Below are 22,940 nucleotides of genomic sequence, written 5' to 3'. Positions count from 1 at the left end.
CTTACAGGTCTTTTCCAACCTTAGTGATTCCGTGATTCCATCACCTTCTGCCAAGCAGCTGTGCAATTCCCGTCAGGCCCGAGGGCTCCGTCACACACCCACCACACCAAGCAGCTCCCTCCGGCTTGCAGCAGGCTGGGCAAAGGTGGGTCGTTTCCACTCTCACCGATGAGAGTGAACCAGACACTTGTTACTCCAAAGATACGGTGCTATTACAGGAACACCGCAGAGGATAAGGGAATGGATAAACTGAGAGAGACAGATGTATGTGGTTTACAAAGTCAGTATTGTAATTGTTTATTTTAAGCATTTCTCTATAAGGACATAACAAACAGTTCATATTTGAAGTTTACATGCACGACCTCACTTATGAACACCAGTATGCCATCTTCTGCTGGCAACTAGACCCATTTTTAAAGATGGCACGGAACCTCCTTTCAGCTGCCTGAATAGGGCATGTTTAGTGTCCTTAGTAGATTTACATTCTTAAACATTTCAGTTTGTTATGTAGCAACAATAAGGGCAAAGTGGTACTTTCAAGATTGCCCATGCTTAACATACCCACCATTGACTCCAGGAATTTTTTTAGATGCTCTACAGAAATAATCTCACTTTTTGCTTTCAAAAACATGTTGGAGAACTGTCATCCCTTGGGAGATCTTTGAAATTCAAACTGTTGTTCAAGAGTTAGAAATTATCATCAGGACTTGACCCTACACTTATATTCACAGCAACAACAGTTTCAGCCACAGGGGCTTTTATTTCCAGTAATAATTCCCAACAAATCAAGGTATTTCCTTGCTGTAGAGGAACTCTTGCTTGACATTCCTGCTCCCCTTACTGTTCTTCCGTGTCAAGAAATCCCCTCTTGTAACTTGAGTTGACGGACATTCTTCACACCTTCTTGTAAGCTGTCTGCAACGTTCCCCGTAGAGGCAGTCGTGCTTTGGTACAAGGTGGAAGTTTTCACATACACAGGGCTGATAGTATCGACAGAGTCAGAAGTCATGAAAAGCACCTGCGTGACCTGGCAACGCTCAGATTTTACTAATCAAACCAAATCAGCATTGCCTTTAATGTCATGACCTACCAAGCACTTTACCCTGCCTCTTCTCCTATCCCTCCCGCACCCCACTGAAGCTCGGGGCATTGCTGTGCTGTGTGGAGAGAGCAGGGCCCTTCACAGCTCCCTAAGCTGGCTCCTGCCCAGCAGCAGGTAAACTTCTCATCTGGGGACAGGACCAGACATCAAGTGGGCCTTACCCCTTTGGCGAGGGTTCAGTTCCACAGCTGCCAGGCCCAAGCTGGCAATCCTGCAGGGACAGGTACCGGCAACCTCCCAGCCCCTAAGAACCCCATGAGTAAGTGCTTCTACAGTACTTCTGTCTCAGCAAAGCAGACCAGGAATTCAAACGAGTATTTCAGATGTCATTCATGTTACAACAGGGATACTCTCTGCAATAGACACACAATTCCAGCCCATCCCCATGCCATGGAAAGACAAGACACCTTTCTTGCTGCAAAAAAATCAATTTTTCCATCTGAAAGGAACAGATTATCTACCTCCCTCCTGCAGAACAGGCAAAAAAAGCGTCCCTGCTGCTAGAGGGTCTCGGAACAGGACAGTGGAGATGCTGAGTTTAACACTACATAACAGGATAAACAGAGAAGGTGAGTTCGAGTCCTGTGTTCCACACCTGCAGACAAAAAACCCCACGCCAACAAAAAGCCCCCACAACACCCAGAAGCACACCTGCCCCCAAACAAGACACACAACATACTGCAGAAAGAAGCAAAATATCAAGTAATAGCTTTCTTGAGAGATGGGGATAAGCAGACATTAGAATCACTCAGAAGTTTGTACTTCATTAGGAATTAGAAGTATTTGTAATGCATTAAACCATTATCACTTATTTTCTCTTCAAAGCCAGTCACTTTCGGGTATAAATAAACCGTTTTTTTCTGGTCCAGTTTTACAATGTGGAGGGTGAAGAGGAAGGTAGCAATATGAACAGAAAATAAGCTCTGCACATAGGTTAGAGACTTGCTTTTTGTACCATTTGCAGCAACGTATTTTTTCCTTTTGCAAATAGATGGGTAAATACTGTACCGATTATTGTGGGAATTTTCTGTGGCGATGAACAAACAAAATAGAAAAATAATCAGATACTGTGGCTGCTGTACAGCTCTGTGGATGAGAAAACGCTGAATGACTGAAGGGCAGTAAATTCTCTTCATTCTCTGCAAATGCCAATAAAAACCCACGAAAAGGTCTGTTTTCTTGAGTTTAATTGGAGCTTTATTACTTAAGCTGTGACTTCACAGTCTTCACCTTCAGCAGTTTGCAAAGAGGAGGCATACAAGAAAGGTTACAACACTTAATGGAAGGGACTCCTTACCGAACAGCGGGGAAGGGGACAATGCCAAGGCAGAAGAACTGCGAGCGCCAATTTGTTCTCAAGCCTCAGGTGAGGACTCCTGGAAGAGGCTGATTACTTGAGAGAAATCAAGGAAATAAATTTAGGAAGCAGAACCTGGGACTACAGTGAGCTGGAACCAGAAAGAGACAAACACCAATGGCAAAATGCAAATAAACCAAGCAGAGTAAATCCAGACAGAACCCAAACAGTAACAGAGGCTGAATGAATAAATAAAGTCCCTAGGATGAAACCAGATTTATGCCACCACTCAGCTTCTTCAACAGACATATAAAGCTGTAACTGACTGTGGCATGGTGGCTTCAGCCTCTGCTCCCCTGAAGCCACTGTCCAACCAGGTAGAAAAATAAAGGTCTAATTCACTGGAAATTCTTTCATTTACAAAACTAATGGAATAGGGTTTGTTTTTATGCTTCTGTGTCAACTTCTGCTTTATCTTCAACTCCATTCTGCTCATCTTTCATTTCTTCATCTTCAGTGTGGCTGGTTTGAAGAGTAGCAGCTGACTAAATAGAGAAACAAAGAAAATATATGCCTTTGTTATACAAAATTGCTAGCATTTGCAAACAATACCACAAACATTATTTGACTCTTATAACCAGGATACCTGGTCTCCCTGCAAGACTGAATTAAGATATTAGGACCTTAGCCAAGAGAAACCAAAAAATTTCTTTGCATTTTTTCTGCATCTAAGAAACCAGAAACAGCTTTAGAGGAGGCTGAAAAATAATACTGGTGTTAGATGGTTACGATTCATAATGTGGCATGCAGACGCTTGCCATGTAACACTGTAAGAAAGTATTCTCCCACAAACTGAAATTCATTTAGGAAGCTTCTGCACAGAACTACTTTCGTCCTGCTTCAATCTCAGTGTGATTCAATTTCAGCAATTCCCATACCCTGCCCCAACTTGTATGAGGCACACTTGCACTCAAGATAGGAAGAAATATCTTTGTCGGACAGCTAGTTTCACAAAGAGTGACTTCAACTTGACAACAGTCACTTGGATGTCCTCTGTAAGAGCTTAGCTGGAATAAAATCTAATCTGACAAGGTGGCTGCTTTGAAAGCCCTCTCTTTGCTATATCTTCCAGTCCACACAAAAAGGTGTGGAAGGCGGGGCACCATGTGGTAAGGGTCAGAGATCGGTTTTTGCAACAGGATATAATCAGCACATCCTGACCTTCCAGTAATTTTCAAACACAGTAAAGGGAGGTAAGAAATGTCTTGTCCTGCTCATCTCAAAAGACAGTGCAATGAAATTGCTATTCCACCTGTCAGCCTTGCACCCTGAACCATCTATTTTATTATGAGGTTAGATGAGACCCAGACAAGACCAAGCAAGAACATATGCAGGCACTGTTGGGGGAAGGGAATAGGAGGGGAAAAAGGGGCAGAATCCTTAAACTAAAATGTTACATCAACTTAGCTGCAACAAGAAACCACAACCAAAGAACATCCAGGCATCAAAGGTCAACCTTTCACGCTTAGAAGTGTTCTGTGGAGCACAAGAGAGCGAAGTCTCCTCTCCACAGAAAAATCTGTTAGCTAGCTTAAGATAAGGTGATAAACATCCTGACCTTTAAAAATTCACACTTTACATATGTGAACTATTCAAATTCAGGAAAAGAACTACTGATGCAAGAGTGGCTGTCAAACTTCAACAGACTGTAACATACGCAGATGTCAGGAATTTCAGAACTACAGCCCAAGCTGCCTTCTTAGCAATCAGAAGACATTTGGTAAACAAACCCTCTCTCCGGAACTTCTCCCACCACCACTAACAGAGAAACTGCTGGAGCTAGAGTAAAGCAACATGATAAATGAATTAACAGGAAAACATGTTGTTTTCTTGCAAGAAAAATCCCCAAGACTGACCTGGGGAATAAGGGTCTTTTGTTTATAGTTCCATGTTCCATCAATCTCTTTTCATATAAAACCACATCCATTTGAAGTAGGCCATACGGCTCCAAGAAAAAACAACGTAAACACATGCACATTCCCAAGACCATCTAACTGTTGAGAAGAATGAACCAGGCCAACAGCATCCTGGCCTGTATCAGAAATGGTGTGGCCAGCAGGAGTAGGGAGGTGATCGTGCCCCTGTACTCGGCACTGGTGAGGCCGCACCTCGAATGCTGTGTTCAGTTTTGGGCCCCTCACTCCAAGAAGGACATTGAGGTGCTGGAGTGTGTCCAGAGAAGGGTGACGAAGCTGGTGAGGGGTCTGGAGCACAAGTCTGATGAGGAGCGGCTGAGGGAGCTGGGGTTGTTCAGTCTGGAGAAGAGGAGGCTGAGGGGAGACCTCATCGCTCTCTACAATTACCTGAAAGGGGGTTGTGGTGAGGTGGGTGTTGGTCTCTTCTCCCAAGTGACAAGTGATAGAACGAGACGAAATGGCCTAAAGTTGCGCCAGGGGAGGTTTAGACTGGATATTAGGAAAAATTTCTTCACTGAAAGGCTTGTCAGACACTGGAACGGGCTGCCCAGGGAGGTGGTGGAGTCACCATCCCTGAAGGTATTAAAAAGACATGTGGATGTGGCACTTAGGGACATGGTTTAGTCTGGGCTTGGCCAGGTTAGGTTTATGGTCAGACTCAATGATCTTAAGGGTCTTGTCCCACCTAAATGATCTTTATGACTCTGTAAGCTGATTCTATCCAAAGTAGATGGGAAAATTGGAACTAAATGCCATATGTCTTTGCAGTATCCCAAACAGTCTGCAACGCAAAGACTGTGAGTCTGCCTTTTGCCAAGAATCCAACTCTACCAACTGTCTTAGGGGCTGAGGTGTACATTTTGAAAAGCACGGAGGCAGCCCTTTCACACTTTTAGTGGGTATAGCTTGTTTCAGCAATCCACTCTTCCTCTCTGAAGGGCGGATCTTGCTGTGTCCCACACTCTGTGGAGGAAGCCAGATTCCCAGCAGCTGTGCTAGCTGAAAGGAACCTGCACAGCAGAGCCTGACCATTGGCAATTAAAACCTGCCATTTCAAAAGTGAAGATGTCCCACAGTGAAATAATTCTAGTTTAGTTGCTGTATCGTTATCTTCCCGAGATTTTTCATTAAAGCCTACCAAAAATTAAGGCACTGCATGGCTATATATGACAATGTCTAAAAGGACAGAATACTTTCTCTTCCAGGCTCCAGTAAGCAAGGTGGGCATGGTGGTGTTGGGTTGATGGTTGGACTTGATGATCTTACAGGTCTTTTCCAACCTTAATGATTCTGTGACCATTGAATCAGGCTGCTTTAGCCAGATACATAATGACATGGACAATGACACTTTCCTTGCAGAATCAGAGGGGAATGTCTGCATTTATGTGTTTGTTTACACTCCGCCATGAACCAAATCCACAGAAGTGCTGCTACTCTTTGAAGAGGAAATAATAATAAAAAAACCAAACCACCAAAAAAGCCACAAACAGAACAGCCTGCCCACCCAACCATGCAGTTAGTTGTGATTACCCTACACTTACTATATGACTACTTTAGCAGAGTAAGAGATGAAGAATGGAATATATCTCCCATTGTCTCTGGGAAATAAATTGATTTCAGATATATCTCATTTGGAAAGACTGGGAGACGGGGAGAAAGAGAGAGGTTTGTGAAGCGTTTCATGTAGGAAATTGTCAGCCGATGGTCTGAGATGGCTGAATTGTCAGGATACGCTCATCTGAGGAGAGTGGGCCCCTGGACAGACTCACTGACACAGTAAACCACAGTATATTGGCATACCAATATCTGACAATTTTTTAGATTCTCCATGCATATTCTGGAAAGGTGGACACCAATATCTGGGAAAATAACCTCACAAGACGCAAGCTTTTGCACTCCCCAATGTCACTAAGAAAATTTGAGTCTGATGTAAAACCCAAATTTGTCTTGGAAGTTACAAATTTACCTAGTGCTTCTGGACCATCAGATTTAAGGAAAAGAAACAGAACATTTTCTTAGGGTGTGTGATTCTCACCAGTAACTTTGAATGTTTCTTGCTAGCTGATACAACCTCATTATAACCTGTATTCAGATATTGCCATTGTTAACTGAACTAGTATTTACTAAAATTCTAGTGAAAGCTTAGTAGGAAAACCATCCATACAGTAGAATAATGAATCTTCTGACAGTCTGAATTCTGACACTTCATGAAACTGAGAGCATCAACCACATCTTAATGTCTCCATAAGAAGCAAAATGGTGCTCAGCACCATCTGTAGAACAGACATAAGGTCTCAGTAGACGGGCCACCCACACACCAGAACAGACTGTTCTTTAGAAGATCAGTTCAAGGAGAATAGGCACTTTTTTCAGTTCTTGAACGTTATCACATTAGCATCTCATCACTTCAATTGCTTCCTGATTAACACTGGTCTGTTGCAAAATCAGTTGAAATAAGTAAAAACATTCTGTGCAATGCTTGGTACTGCTAGTTGTCTTGTGCAAACAAGATGACCTAATCATTTTGACTGTTGCCTATTTCCATTTCACCCCTCCCATCCCCCCCAGAGGAAACTACTTGAGTGTTCTCCCACTATATTTATTTGTACTAAGAAGTAAGCTGAATACCTCAAACACTATTTCTTGCCTAACACGTGACACCACCCCTTGTAGTCTTCTGGAGTAGTGCTTACTTACCTTTAAGTCTTTGTCTGCAAGCCTTTGGAACATGTTGGCATACATCTTTTTCTCTTTCTCATGCTGCTCCCGTATCTTTTGCTGACAAGTTACCAGTTGCACTTTGGCAGCTTTGTTACTTGGATAAAGTTGTATCACTTTCTGGAAATCTCCCCGGGCCAATTCAAAGTCATTGACAGCCAAGTGCGCTTCTCCACGCCGGAAGAGGCCTTTTTCATTGTTGCTATCCAATTCCAGTGCCTGCATTAAGAAAACCACAAAACAAAACCACATTCAAGAATAATTTTTCTTCTTTATTTTTTTTTTTTTTAAATAATACATAGTCAGAACACCAGAGGCTGCTAGAAACTGTAGCTTCTGCTGTAGATTTATAAGTCTTGTCAGGGCTTACTAATAAGGTGAGTTGAATACAGTAGAAGTAAGTATAAAGAGGACTGAATATAGGAGGCTATTTGACAGAGAACCAGCAAGTCTAAGATTTAGTCCTGGCTCCACCCCAGCTCTTTGAAGGACCTTTGCCAGCATGACTACCTTCACCACATTTCTGGGTTTCTAACTTCTAAATACTTGAATATTCACAATGTAGCAGCAAGTTAGTAAAAGATATTCAAAGGACAATAATTATGAAAGTAACCTGTTCTGCAAGCCGCTAAGAAAGGCCAAACACCACATGGCCTGTTATCCCTCACATTGTTAAAGCAAGAGATAAACTGTCAGATTGCTTGTGCAGCTTAAGAATAAATAAACCCTTACTACCTTGTTGCAGTTCTCCAAAGCCTGGGAGTATTCCTTCAGCTTGAGATGGCACATAGCTAGATTAAGGTGGGCAGCAAGCCTCAAACTTTTGGCTTTTGTATCCTCCTCATCGGAGAGTCCTGATTCATGCTCCAGCCACGACACGATCTTCTTGTACTGTAATGCTGCCCGTTTGTATTTCCCCTCCTGTAAACAAGGCAGTTCAATTATCACACAGCTCATCACAGTAACTTTTATCTCCCTCTTGCCCCTTCTGCTTACCTTGAGCAATAGATCTGGAAAAAATAATTCAGAGTAATCAGAAAGTAACTTCTATCATCAAAAATATACTACTTCTAAAAGCTATTCCTGCACAGGATCAGAAAATCTTTAGGAATACCTACTGGTTCCCCTACTAAAGCTAGGGGTATAGGCCAGCATTGATACTTGACTCTCAGCTCCCACCTTATATTCAGTTTTTGATACAAAAAAAGGAAGATGGGGCATTTTCAAAACAGCACAACTATTGCTGTCATGAAGATAATGGGAAAGTCTGTCTTTAGCTTGTCAAATCGTTTGAAACAGCTTCTCCACACATGTCTACCCAAATGAATGCTATTCATTCACAGCACTATCCCACAGTAGGAACTGAAATACTTTAACCTTGCTACTATTCAATATATGCTCCAAAGTTATCTGTAGGTAGAGCAAACAGCTCCGAGAGGGAGAACTAACTCCCTGCAGAGTTAGTTCTTTGGATATTCCAACTCTGAGGCTTTCCTGGTTTTTAAGACACCTTCCCCTCCAGTTTTCCCTGTAAAACGTCACAGAGAAATACCATGAACGCCACTCTGAAATGACAAAAGCTGTAATCATCATTATCAGCTCATGCCATGGACTAAAATGCTATTATTACTTAGAGAGTGTAATTTACCTTGAAGTACTGAGTGCCTCTCTCCTTCACAATGCAGCTTTGTTCCAGCTTCTCATCTGTGTTCATTTCCCAAGACTCCTTAGCCTACCCAAACAGAACAGTTCAAGTCAACGATACAACTTCTGGGGAAACCAAGTGGCTATGCTGCTTCCCACTAACAGTATGGTAGAGATAGGTTTGGCAAAGCAGAGTTTTGCACTGCTACTGGCAACTGGGCTACAGAGCAGGAGAGACACTGATGGCAACAGACAAGGATACAGTAAGAACAAGTACAATTTCAGCCAAGAGCTCCCAGCATGTCATCATCTCTGACAACAGTGGCTTTCCTACTTTAGATCAACATTCAAGAATCCCATTGTCCTTGTTTACGCTACACTCACACTTCTTCCCCCACCTCCCTGTCTCTTTGGGACTTCATCTCTCATTCCTACCTTTTCAAAGCTTTTGAGTTTCACTTCATACTGCAGCTCTGCATCTGGAGGGATCTGAAATTTCTCCTTCCCAGCACTTCCAAAACCATAGCTGTAAGATTGGGGCAGGGGGGCAGGAAAAGAAACAAACAAACAAAGAGTTCCAAAACTATCCAGCCAGCCATATTCACTACATAGGAAGCTGCAGGCAAAAACACCACGCAAATCTGGGATGCCTATGCCTATACAGCATTATTACAAGACATAAAGGCTTGAAGAATTTTGGGTACTACTCTAAAATTAGCAAGCACAAGGCAGAAGAAAGCTGGAGAAACCTGGGGTTAATTTTGTTAATCTCTAGGTTACCAGCTTCTATTATTTTTTTTCAGCTTATGTGAAGGAAGAGCAAGTTATCTCTCCATCAAGGAAAAAAAAATACTTTCAAGTTACACACATCTTGCTTTATATTCATGGTCTGAGACTGGAAGTTTCCTTCAGAGCACCTGTATTTTAGTACTATTCTCCAAAAAGCAAAGACAACAATAAATACAGAGATTAAGTGAACAGCTGTACACTTCACATACTGCCAATCAGCTGATGAACAGTAAATGCCTATAAAGGTTCTGTGCTGCAACTCCAGTAAGAAGCTGCATATTAACAGGAAAACCCTCAAGATCAGATTGCTTTGCTTTTCTTCTCCCATCAGGTTCAGTTCCAGTTTAAAAAAAACTTAAAATAAAAACTGAAATTAATTGTTTGATGGAAACAATCAGTGCAAACTCCACTTGTTTCAGATGTGTTCTCACCGTAAAGAGAACATTCCGCTTATATCCAGGACTGTTTAAGGATATAATATTGGGCAGTCATACGTGTCAGTTAGCTTTTCTTAGTCTCAGAGAGTTCTCATAATGGTCCAAGGTTTGGATATAACTCTGCCTTTTATCTCACAGGAATCTTGAAGGTCGTCTTCCAAAAGGCTTTCAGAATACCAGCGACCATTTTCTAATGACAAAGGATTTCTGATGCTTTTTAACCACACCACCTAAGGACTAGCTATCTGGTCACAGTGGGCTGCTCAGAAGGCTCATCAACTCTTTCTCTATTCTGAGGCTGTTCTTTAGGTATCTTTACTGTGCACCAGTGCATATAAGTCATGTTTCGTTAAGAGGGACCACAAAAATGTAAGTTAAAGAAAGGAACACTATTTCTTTTAATATTCACTGACATCAACACTATAGAGACTTTTAAAGTTCTTTTGGAGTGCTACTACTTCATAACCTAGTGGCAAAGCAATCTTAGCTTCATACTTCTCATACATCAAACTTTTGGGGCTGATCAGGTTTTTACTACAGCACTGAAAAAAGCTGAAAGGCATTATAACAAAACACTTCATTCTTGCCAGATGGTTAGTACAAACCCTTCAAGTATCAAAGATCAGAAACCGCATACTTGGGTTTGAGATAGAACACAGATTCCTCCGATTTCTCCATCTTTTGAATTGCTTTCTCCAGACCATGAGGAAGATCATAATTGTCACCTTCTCCGATCTCAAACCGCAATTCCCGCCTGTCAAAAACACGATCTCCGTATCTGCCTTCAAACTGGACTGGTAACAAAAAACAGAACAACCCACAGAAAAATCAGAAGATATCCATGTAGCGTAAGGGGCAGGTAGCACAGGTAACATAGGGAGTGCCAAAGCCTCCTCCTAAACAGTCTTTTCTCTTTTATGTGTGGTGGCTACTGGCAGCAAATAGAATTTCTGTTGCTAAACTTAGTAAAACCTTTTTTTTTGTGGTCATCTATATAGCTGTTGGGTTTTTTTTTCCCACTCCAACAAGTGCCAGAACTACTTCCCCTCTTGTTCCTCAGCAAATGGAAATACCTTATTAGGTTCATCTACCTTTTGTGATCAGATAAGCACTTTATCAGATTCAGTGTCTCTGGACAACACAGTTGCTGCTGGAAAATTTAAACCTCACTAGAAATAAGAGAATGAAAGCTTACTCTAGGTTGTTAAGTTACTAAGAGAAGCCATGTATTTTTCTCTCTCAGGGCAAGGAGTTGTAGAGTGGGAAAAAGGTTCTGCCCTCCCACATGCTAAACCCATTTACTATTTGTGTAACATACTTACTCTCTACAAGCGCACCCTCATTGGGCTTGGAGTAGCCTTCCCCTTTTTTACGGATTCTTCGGATGATACCACCATCTTCATCATCAGTGAGGTCCTCCCCCTTGAACTCAAAAAGTTCTATCTGTGGAGGGAAGAAAGGCCTTGCATTTATTCTCGTCACGTCAATTCAGTGACTCACAGAATTTGTTCTCCAGAAATCTTTGACGCTACAGCTGTTCAGTAAGCCACTATCTTAGTTAATATCCTGTAAGATACTAAGATAGCCAAGGCCATAAAGATGCTGTATTCAGTAGATGCTACATAGAAACCTACTGAAGAGTTTCAGATTATATTCAGGCCTTTACAGCTTTTTTCTCCAGCAATCTTGGTCTGCCAATACTATAGATTAGATCCTTTAATTGAAAGGACTGTGAAGCTGGCTTCTGAATAAAGCTTACATGAGCCACAATGCTTAGGGACTACTGCAAAAAAAGATTCTATTGGCTTCTTTAATAGTATTTTTGCTAATGTTTGCAGGCAGAAGTATGGATGGTAGGTTTTGGGCTTGAGGTTTTCTTTGGTTTTTTTTTTTTTGTTTTGTTTTGTTTTTTTCTTTTAATATGAGGGAAAATACCTTTTGAACACATTAAGCCAGGAAGAATTTGCTCTCAGCTGCCTCTTTGCAGTGCTACCACACTGATCAGGAGCTGTCACACCCCCTCACTCTACAGTCAAGTAGAATTGCCAGGAGTATCACTGCATCCGAGGGCTGGGGAGGTTTGTAAGTAATGCAAGGACAAAAGGAGCAGGAAAATTAAATATAAAGATGCAATCTTTATCCTTAAGTCCTGATTATACTCTTAATTCCATCTATGGTCAAATTCAGATCAACTTTAAAGTGCTTGGAATGGAGCCCAAACTGATTCTAAATGCTTGCCCTGCAATACTAAAACAAATTTAAGAAGATCTTTTCAGACTTCAGCTATACCCCACCTGTTTCTTCATCCTCCTACTCTTATGACACAGGACAATAGTTTCAAAACAGAGTGTCATTATCCCTTCCATGCCTGAACAGAGTTAGTGTTCTCTTTTTACTTGTTACATTTCCCCCCTAGTCTTGCCTTATCATTGTGTGTTGTAGGATCATTTCAGAAAAAAATTATTTCCAGAAGAATATAAAAAACCAAAACCATGATCTGGCCCACCTTTAATCTAAAGTTGTTGCTGCAACGAATTGTTTAGAATTTTTAAGAGCTGGGGTTAATGTAGGAGATAACTATCCAGCTTGAATCTTCACATGCCCTCCCAAGTCTCTAACGCAAATTGTAGTTTGAAGTGGGAGTACCGCCACAAGATGGAAAAATAGTCTAGTCACAAAAGAATTGTGTTGTTGCTGCTATGAAATTAAGAAAAAAAATATTTTGCTATTCTGTGTTTGAGTAAAACAACAGTAGAAAGAGCACAAAAGAGCAAGCCATTATAATCAGCACTATTTAGACTAAGTACCTCATTTTAAAAAAAAAAAAAAGAGTTCAGGGCTAATGCTGTGGAGGATCATGACACAGGGACTTAAGATACCTGGACTGCAAAGGGAATTGAATATTCACCAGCACAAAAAGTACTTCCACTTTGTATTTTGATGGACACCTAATAACAAATAACATTCTGATCTTTCTCTTCAGTCTGTCTGAAACAAGCTAAGTCACTCCAGGACATCCCACTGATGACCATACAGGTGTGTGTGTCCCCCTTTTTATTTTTACCACCTGAACAACAGTATTCTATGGAAGAATCTATCTATTTACATTGCTCAGCAAAAGCAAGCATGAGGAGGAAGAAAAAAAAAAAAAACAAAAATCCAAACCATAAGACATACATTATTTCAGGTCATAACCAAATGCTGATGTGGCGATGACACAGCTATAGAATCTATTAATGTAAGTTTTAGAGGGTCCTTTTTAAGGTAACTCATACAAAATTTTGGTATGGTGATGGCACTTGCAAAGGAACCATGCTGACATTGTTTTAAATAATAAAAAGGAAACATAGGAGCAAGACTAAGGAAAGTAGAAACTTAAGAGATTTTAAGTGCCTGAGTGTCATAGTAGTCAGAACTCACTCCTACCTAACAAAACTTAGGACAACTTTCTGGATTTAAGTCCCACCCCAGCCCTCCAATTCAGGACACACCTGGCACTGCTCTTTTGTTCTAGCCAGCAATCTGTGGGCTATTTTGTTCGGAAAGCACAAAACCACCACAGGCAGCTTCAGTGCTTTTCTTTCTTTCTCCCTTTTCTCCTCTAAAATTACTGCTCAGGCAAGCATTAGGGGGTATGAAGGGTCATGAATGAAACACTACTTTCATCTAAACAGCACCTAGAAGGTGGAAAGGTCAGACTGGCATCATTAAGAAAAAACTAGTGTGAAGTGAAGCATCTGGATGACTCTATGAGATAGACTCAGTAGTACTCTGATGAAACAAATCCCATCTTGCAGTTACTGCTTTTATGTATCAAAAAAGTTAGGTATTATCTCTTGTTGCAAGAAAACGATGTAGCGCCCTGTGTACTAGTGCTAAGCCCTTAAGAATGCTTTATTATGCTGCCAAGGTAGAAGGTCTTGAGCTTTGAGACACTGTGCATGGGCAGTAAAAAGCAGAGAAGTTGAGCATCTTTGATAACTGCCACACTGAAGTTCTGCTCGTTTTTCCTTTCCCTCCACCAAAATTAAGTGAGCAGAAAAAGGTGGAGGGGTAGGGGGGAACTAAAAAAACACACCAGTAGAATTTGCATTTAAATCATCAGGTCAGAACACAGTAAATATGTGTTGGCATTTTTATCTCCCCCTTCAATCCTGCCCTGTATTACACTTAGTATCACTTGCGTTTGTACAAAGCACACAGCATTCCAGCATGTCTACTTTGATCCAATATAAATAAGCCATAAGTAACTTCAGATTTATATATAAAAAACATGCTGTTTAAGAACAGCTTTACAAGAGACTATTTTTCAACAGTCAATTGCAGAAATAATGGCATTAATTTTGATGTACTCAAAATGCGTAAGTTCTCATCCCTTAGTAGCCTGGGATACCACCTGCTGGCAGTATTTTTTGAGTCCTTCCACACAAAATAGATCTTTAATGCTATAAATACACACTATCCAAATGTAATACAAATACAATATCCAACTATGTTTAATTCACCCTTCTTAACAGATGCTGTTTCCCTTAAAATCTAAAATAGGCTTTCAGTCCCTACTCCATGAGCTGCTTTTACCCTTCTCAGGTATTAGATAAAACATTCAATCTTAGAGCAATCATCAGAGCTTAAAAACTTTCCTTATGCCCCCAACATAGGAGTCCATTCCACTGATTACGTATTTTAGAATGAAGTAATTTTAAAAATTGCACTTAAGAGTCCATCTGCCTTCTCTCAGCTGCAATTAATTTTGAAGTGTTTCTTAGAAAATTGAACTGTTTCAACAATAAGAAAAATATATCCTCCCAAAACACTTTTTTGGAGTGTTTGTCAGAGCATGATCCAGGAACAGCTTTAATATCATCCTCTATAGAGAAATCAAACACAAGTCTTGACATTCTGAGCAACCACTCTCACTACTGAAATAATACACAAGAGACAGCTGCCATTTCCACCCCCTTTTGGAAAGGAGGCGGGCGGGGGGGGAAGATGCCTTACAGACCACTAGGAAACAAATTCTGTCCTCAGCTGGGGATGTTAAGAAACAGTCATGCTAATTGGCTCCATGCTCACCAAGACATGCAGTTCACCTCTGAGGAGACCAAGTGCCCATGTGACTTTTAAAACTTGGTGTTACCTAGACACCAAACTCAAGACTGCTGAATCCGTCACAGGGACCAAGTGTGTACAAATGACTTTCTAGGACTGTAAGATTGACCAATGTAGCCTGGATCCACAGACAGACTTCGGTAATCAACAAGCAACCTGAATCCAAACTGTTCTTATGGTGCTTTAAGGCTTATTAAAATTCTCAGCTCTACAGAAAACAGAGTTCATAGCTGCAGAGCTGTTCAAATACACAGTTTATGTGGGGTAATTATCTCTTTTCTCCCCCAAATAGCTCATAAAAGATTGTGTTAACGTTGCCAAGAAAACATGGAAGAGTATGAAAAATATATTACCGAGGACATTAATTGCTCTTTCTGTTGTTGAAAACTTCATAATGTTTAATTTAAGTATCACTACTTTGAGTCTTACAAAGTGAAAAGAGGATTAAAGACTTAATTTTTTCAACTACTTCAGAGTCCGCCACTGAGACAGTCCTCCCTCCCCTGCCCCGCTCCCCCAACCTGCACTCTCCTACAGTGAATCATTCCATAACTGTAAAATTAAAACTATGAATGCTGGAAAACATTCCAATATTTTAAAAACTCCAAAATAAGGGAACCTGAGCCACTGCAGGTCAGTAGCAGCCAGACTAGAACTCTATGCTTTGCCCAAACTACCCTATTTGACCATATTTTTCCTCTTTAGAAAACCTAACATTCCTGTTTTGAAAGAATAGTACATCACACATTTTTGTTTGTTTGTTTTTCAAGCATACAGCTTTAGTGACGTCTCTCACTTACCTCAAAAATCAGCGTAGCGTTGGGAGGTATCTTTGGGGGGCTCCCAGCTGAGCCATAGGCGTATTCTGGCTTACACGTAATCCGACAGATTTCACCAACCTTCATAGTCGCCACAGCAATGTCCCATGCTTTGATTACCTCACCTATGCAAGTCAAATTTCAATCACATGATCGCTAAGCATATGTGAAAGGCATGGTCAGCTGTGAAACTGAGCATCACCACTCTTAGTATACAAAAGCTAAGACAGAGCAGAAATACTGGAAAACTTGTGCTCCCTCTGATTTATGCCTGTCAGTTTTAACCCTAATCAAATTATTATGTTAGCTGGGGACCCAAATTTGGCTAAATTTCTTCATTCTGGGTGTAGCGATTCTTTTCCTCCCCTTACTTCCTTGCCTATAGAGAATACAAGTCATCTGAACACAAACGCAGGCTGAAGCGCTTGGCACAATCTCAAGTGCGAGGAAACAACAATAAACTCTTCAAAGAGGAAGGTCTTAGGGCGAGAGATTGCCTGCTCGTATTTTGAAAACAATCCAAAACAACAGCCTTTTCTCTCTGTACTTTATCAGTTGGCAAAGAGCAGCACGAGTGGTAACTAGAAGTTACATGCACTTGTAACAGAAAGGGGGAGGAAAGCAGGAGAAGTAGTATTCTTTCTAAAGCCAAAAGTGAACAGAAGCTGGAACCTCAAGTAACAAAATCCTATCTCTTACTCAAGCTCTCCTACTTGCTGCTCCTTTCAAGTCAATCAAGCAGCCTTTCCATTAATCCTGTATTAATAGGTACGCTTCGTATCATCTCGAATTTTATATCCTCTCAAATTTCTGTACACTGCAGAATTTATCTCCCAAATAAAAAAAAGCAGCAGGTAAGGAACTGCCAGGGAAAAACTCAGATTGAGTAGTAAGATTTCCTGGAACAACGATGTTTGGATTTTTGCATTCAAAAAATGAAGGCTTTTGATAATGAAGAAATGCACTGCTTCAAGATTCGTATCTGGGTTAATTTGGGAACTTAGGGAAAAAGGGATTACGTTTCATCATGCTGCAGCTGACAGCTGCCCCCGTGCACCCTGTCCCAGTATCCGGTCACAATTAAATGCTCCTGAATTTGAGCCTTCTGCCAAAAAACAATCACGAAATGCACATTCTGGCTATTTAACTACCCTTTATCACTATGCTTCAGGGCAAATTTGCTCCCCTGGAGTGCTTTTTCTGAGGCCCTTGAATCCTTCAGTAGGCCTCATCAAGGGGCTACACAGTTTTCTCATCAGAAAAATCTCAAAGCCGTTCTGACTGGGCCGTTCTAGGAAAATAAACCTCAAGCTCTGGAAACAAGTTTAAATAGCAACTTTAACACACATGCAAGGAAATCCCATCTCAATTATTACCAAAATTGATCAATTCCAAAACGCAAGATATTACCTTTCCCCAAGTCAAAGGAAAATTTGTCTCTCCTGTCCAGACTGGAGTCAAATTTTGTGCCATCAAGAAGCCATCCCGTGTAATGGACGGTCACTTTATCACCTATCATCGGAGACTCTGTCCCACTGCCTTCTCTCTTGACAACCTGAGAAAAACAGTAAGCAACACGAAGATGATGACAACCAAGTCTGCCTATTGGACATCAATTCCATTTATAGACGCATGCGTTACAATCTTCAGTAGAAAAAGGATTTGCAGGTTTACTTCAGTTATCTGGAAATGGAGTGGCTATTCTGCCTACAGATTAGCAGCACTGCAAATGCAGGAACCTCAAGATGGCTCTGCTGTGATATGAGAACTTAATTGGCAACAGTTGGCACCAGCTTGCAGATCTCTGCATCTATAGTTAGCCGTGTCACTTACCTTTCCTCAACAAGATTTTAAATGTTCTTGAAACCTAGTCAGGTAAAGCACTAGGCAGGGTTTGTTTTTTTTTTTTTTTTTTTTACTTTATTCAACTACTTTCCTTACCGCCATTCCATCATTACCCTTGAGTTCGGTGTTCTAGGCAAAGCATTTAAACAAGAAAACGAGCTGGTTCTTTCCACACAAAGTCTATTCTAACACATAATCTGAGATTACTCGAGTTAAACCAGACAGTTTAACAAAGGTTAACAGAATCTCACCCCAACGTGGGTTAGTTCTAGCAGCCAACACAGTCACACTGAGGAACTATTATATTGTATTAATTTTGTCTCCCCACAACTCTGACACGGATTGCCAGCATCCTGATTTCACATACAGCTGCAAGGATTTGATTTTCTTCTCAAGAGGTTCCCCAGCCTAGCTAGCAAGACCAGTATCAACTAAGTCTGCACTATACAAAAAGCAGGATCAGCCACTCTCTCTGGTGTTCATTTGAAATGTGCATAAAAATAGGGAATACTGCTGGCATGTCTCACAGGGCAAGGATAGGAAGCCTTGCCCGTAGCAGGATTCTGGAAGTTCAAATTTGAGTTTTCTCCAGTACTGATTGAAAGCACCTAGCCCGGAGCCGCAGCTCTGCATTACTTTAGCTAGACAAAGGGGAACCGATGGAGGACCCGATTTGCTTGCATCTATAGAGACCCGGAAAACATATGGTTCATACAAGATAAACATTTGCTCAAGGGCAGTTATACAGAAGCGTGGCTTGGTGTCTCTCCTTTAAGGAAAAGCTATAAAAATGTCATGCTTCTATACCAATCATGTTTTTCACTGAAGGAAGCAGACCCTTGGGAGTCTCCTTCCCAAATCTCAACTTCTTGCAACCAACCACTGCCAATCTCCTACTTTGCCTCCCACCATCCCAGCAACTGACCGTACGACTGAAATGCCAGTACCCTCCACCCAGAGCCAAGGCAACGTGGACAGCTTCTGTCACGCTCTTAACAAGCTGAAAGCACCTCACTGGATGCATAAAAGAAAAAAAAACCACCACCAGAAAAAAATACTACTGGGGAGAGAATGCTCAGTGTGACAAGGGATCCCTGACCTCACACAGCACACCACCCCCTTACCCTGCACCACCTCAGTGCTACAACGGTTATCAGCATTACAGAACTAATCTATTGATTTCTCCCCCAGCAAAGGCAAAAATTCAAGCTATGACTCTCACAGAGGTGAGGGAACAGAGATGTATGAAAAGAACGTGAATCTGGCAACCAACCTAAACTACATCATGCATATATATACGCATGTACATAAAAAAGTGATTCCAAACTAGTAATTTTAAAGCAGCCAATCTGAAGTCACTTCGAAATAACAACTGCATTTAACGGCAATTTACTGAGCTTTTCCAAATGCCATATTCTCGTAGTGTCATACCAAGTTATCCAACAGGAAAGTAATGAATATCTCATTTTCAGTATTTATACAGTATTATTCTCTTGCATTTATTTCAAGAGAATCAAGTTTCACTTTTTTCGTATACTCAATACGGCAACCCTCTTTTCCATAGGGTTTACATTTCCATTTCAGATGGAGAAACCTGATTTTTCTGTTCATATTGTGATTGCAAATATTTCTATTCCTAAACTTAAACACCTAGACTAAAAATAGCGCAAGCACATTCAGCAATACCAGGTAAAAACCTCTGGGTACTATTCTGATACAAAGCTAATGAACAAACAATAAAAAGAAAAACCTCTCCTGGAATCAGTGCAATGATACCAGTACAAAATTGGTGTAACTAGTTCAGAGTTAGACCCTTGATTTCAATGGGTGTATTCTGCACTCCAGCAAGTACTAGAAAAACGGTTGAACTTCACGACCGCCGCAGTCTTTTGCCTTATCAGTTCACAATCTCACCTTTTTTTGAAGTTTTTGCAACCTCGGTTCTTTTGCCAGCATTTTCTCCTCCCCTCCTTTTAAAAAAAATAAAAAATCACCTGCTGCTTCTCCACCATCAGAAGGGGGGGGACTGCGCCAAGCGGGCAGACGCTCGCTGCCTCTTACCACGCTCGGGGATCTGAGACGCGGGAGAGCCGCAGGCACCCTCCTGGGCAGCCGTGCAGATGAGAACTCTAACCTGGTACCGTGCTACTTGCAAAAAAATACAATACAAACTCTCACCAGAGCGTGTTAGCAGGAGACATAGGAAAGCAGCGTACAGAAGCCAAGCACCCGCCTTCAGCATGGGCCCTGACTGAAGTGGAGGCAAACCCAGAAGGCTCTAAAGGTTAGAACCAGAATTTTGTCTTTTGCTTTTCTTCTTCCGAACACCGTAGCTCTGAAATTTCACTGCGATTAAAAAAACGCTTCTCGTGATCGTTAAAGATTTTGAGAGAGACGGAAGAAGTTTCTAGAGATATGGAAATAGGAAATATCTGACAGAGGAAGTTAGTGCAACTCCCCCTCACGGTATAAATGCCGCTACCCTTATCGAGTGCCCTCCCGCCGGAGCCGAAACGGGGGGCGGCCCCGCCACCGCTACCCCCCCCCCCCCCCCCCGGCTGCCTCTGCATCAGGCCCGCGCCCGCAACGCACCATCTCAGGGCTGCGAGGCTGCTGGCGGCAAGATGGAGCGCCCCGTTCCCGGGGTCTCACGGGCGGCAGCTCCGCTCTGCACCGGCACCAAGCGCACGTGCCCGGCCAGGCACCATCTTTAACCCTCAGCCCCGAGCACGTTCGCCCCCCCCCCCCCCACCCCCCACCCCGAAACAAGCGGTGCGGGCAGAGCCGCACCCTGCGAGGCGGGCGGAGAGCCCACCCCAGGCCCGGGGAAAGCCCTAAAGCAACGAGAAGCGCCTCTCCCCTCCGCAGCCCACCCCCGGGACCCCGGAGGTTCCCAGCCGGCGGCCCGGGCGCCGGTGCGGCCCGGCCCGGCCGGGGGGTCGCGGTGGGAGCGGGGAGGTGCCGGCGGCCCCGCGCCACCGCCGCGTGGGAGCCCCCGCGGGCGGGCAGCGCGTGCGCGGCCGAGGCGGCCTCCCGCCCTCCCCGCGCGCCGCCGCTCCCGTTCAGTCGCTAGGGCGGCGCGAGCCGGCGGGCAGCACGGCAACGGCTTTGTCCCCTTCCCCTCAGGGGCCGCGAACGGGCCCCGGCGCGGACAGGGCGCCCGGGGAGCGCCCGCTCGTACGCCAGGAGGGACCGGGCTCCCCCCCCCCGACCCCGCTTCCCGCCGGGGCGCGGACCCCTCCCCACCGGCCTCCCAGTCAGCGCGGGGGGACGGGGCGCGGGAGCGGCCGCCCGCAGCCTCCAGGTACCTTGAGGACGCCCTCATCCCGCTTGGGGGTGATGTCCGCCCCCTCCAAGGGAGCCCCGTCCGCTTTCATCTCCTCCGCCGTCATCCCGCTCGCCGCTGCCACCGCTGCGCAGGGAAGGGCCGCCTCGGGGTGTCGGGGCTGGGGTCGGCACCCGCCTCCCGCCGGGCTGGGGCTGGCGCCTCGCTGCGCCTCCGGCTCCGAGCAGCGCGGGCGGGGGCGGGCACCGCGCGCCTGCTTCCCTCCTGCCTTCGCCGCAGCGCCGGCCCCCGGTCGGCGGGGAGGAGGAAGGGGAGGGGAGAGGGAGGGACCGAGAAGTTTCTAGAGAGGGAGCCGGGCTGCCGCAAAGCGCTCGGCCGTGCCAGGGGCCGGGGTGGGAGTGCGCGTTGCCCCCGGGGGCGGAGAGGCCATCGCCGGCGGGGCGGGGGTGAGGGCAGCCGCGCGGCGGCGCTACACGACCGGGGCGGGGGGGGGGGGGGGGCGAGGAGGAGGAAGAGTTGAGCCATGAGAGGAGGGAGGGCGCGCTGCTACAGCGGGGCGGGTGCGCCCACCTCTCGCAGGTGATGGGGGGGGTCCGGCCCGGCAGCGAGGAGGACCCGCTGCGCCCTGCCCTGCCCTGCCTGCCCGGGACCACCCCTCCTGCCACCTCAGCATTAGCAGTCCTTCGCGGATGCGCGGGCCTGTGTTCTTCTCACCCACCAGGCGCTTGTGCAGCGTTACGGGAAAGGCGGTAGAAACAGGGAAGCAGCGCGCCGGCAGCGAGCTCGGGCGTCCCTTGGCTTGCCGGGCTGGGGATGCTGTGAGAAAACGAGCTTGGGCAGGGTGCTACCCTAGACCAGGAGAGGTGAAGACACGCTTAGGGCACAGTGTGAGCCCTGTGACTTGCCCGTCTGTATCCATCGGGGTGAGTAGCACTGTTCTGTGCCTCGACCTGCTGCTGGAATGTTTGGGGATGCATCAGGAAAAAGAGGTGCCCCCTCTAAATACGGTTAGTTCGAGATTAGCAGACCAGGTTCTGGGCTCCCTCGGCATCTGTACAAACTTCAGGGGCTGTATGCTACTTTTGGCCAAATCATTTGCAACTTCCAGTGATGTAAAATCAGGCCAGACCCTTCTCCATCATTTCGGGCGTAACTAACTGAAGCAAAAGTGTTAAACGCGTGCAACCTTCCCCTGCAAGCTATTAACACCGGCTCCCCGCGCCGGGCACCCCCTTCCTCCGCTGCCTTCCCGGCCCTTCTTGAACTTTCCTTCCTCCCCCCCCCCCCCCGCCATCCTGCCGCTTTCCCGACGGGCTCTGGGCGCTGGGGCGGGCGGGCTGCCGCACACCGGCCCCGCCCGCCCGCCCGCCTCTCTGCCGCAGTCGCTCCTCAGCGCTGTCGGCTGCAGAAAAGAGCCGGGGCTGTGTAACCGGGGCCGGATCGCGCCCCCCCCCCCCCCCCCCCCCCCGGCCCGAGCGGCTGAGGGAAGGACAGACGCTTCTGCTCTTGTACCTTCAGCGTGATGTGTGAGCCTTCGGTAACAAAACCGGCCGCTGAAGGTAAAAGGAGAGAGGCTCACAGGCTGCTGTGCAGTGCTTCCAGAGTTGCTTTTCCGAACCGCGTTGCCGTCTCAGGGCACGGCCCCGTGCGATGCAGACCTCGGAGTTCACAGACTCACAGAATGATGGGGGTTGGAAGGGACCTCTGGAGACCATCTCGTCCAACCCCCCCGCCAGAGCAGGGTCACCCAGAGCAGGTTGCACAGGAATGTGTCCAGGCAAGTTTTGAGTATCTCCAGAGAAGGAGACTCCATAACCTCCCTGGGCAGCCTGTTCCAGTGCTCTGCCACCCTCAAAGGAAAGAAGTTCCTCCTCATGTTTAGATAGAACTTCCTATGACCAAGCTTGTGCCCGTTACCT

General features: G+C 44.7%; 1 protein-coding gene across 2 annotated transcripts; it reads right to left on the bottom strand.

The window, feature by feature from the left end:
- Positions 1 to 251: 251 nt before the first annotated feature.
- Positions 252 to 21,180, bottom strand: FKBP4 (FKBP prolyl isomerase 4). Of its 2 annotated transcripts, none has more exons than XM_059816139.1 (10): positions 21,044 to 21,180; positions 17,301 to 17,445; positions 15,873 to 16,015; positions 11,286 to 11,406; positions 10,601 to 10,757; positions 9,173 to 9,263; positions 8,742 to 8,825; positions 7,829 to 8,014; positions 7,073 to 7,312; positions 252 to 2,944 (listed from the first exon to the last, which is right to left on the bottom strand). In XM_059816139.1, exons 1-10 carry the CDS (start codon positions 21,125 to 21,127, stop codon positions 2,846 to 2,848), a joined length of 1,350 nt encoding a protein of 449 aa, XP_059672122.1. In that variant the 5' UTR covers positions 21,128 to 21,180; the 3' UTR covers positions 252 to 2,845. The 2 variants fall into 2 exon arrangements, with proteins under 2 accessions (XP_059672122.1, XP_059672123.1); XM_059816140.1 differs by lacking the exon at positions 21,044 to 21,180 and adding an exon at positions 20,328 to 20,359 and having other exon boundaries at positions 253 to 2,944.
- Between the last annotated feature and the right edge of the window lie 1,760 nt (positions 21,181 to 22,940).

This window comes from Gavia stellata, chromosome 4 (assembly GCF_030936135.1).
Source record: "Gavia stellata isolate bGavSte3 chromosome 4, bGavSte3.hap2, whole genome shotgun sequence".
NCBI classification, from domain to species: domain Eukaryota; kingdom Metazoa; phylum Chordata; class Aves; order Gaviiformes; family Gaviidae; genus Gavia; species Gavia stellata.
The sequence above is the reverse complement of the archived record's forward strand: the minus strand, read 5'-3'. Positions and strand labels throughout refer to the sequence as shown.

Coding starts and splice junctions, on each gene's coding strand:
- FKBP4 (XM_059816139.1), bottom strand. CDS start 21,127: ATGACGGCGGAGGAGATGAAAGCGGACGGGGCTCCCTTGGAGGGGGCG. Junction 11,407..15,872: donor ACGCTACGCTGATTTTTGAG/GTAAGTGAGAGA, acceptor TTCCCTCCACAG/ATAGAACTTTTTGAGTTCAA. Junction 10,758..11,285: donor TGAGGGTGCGCTTGTAGAGA/GTAAGTATGTTA, acceptor TTTTGTTACCAG/TCCAGTTTGAAGGCAGATAC.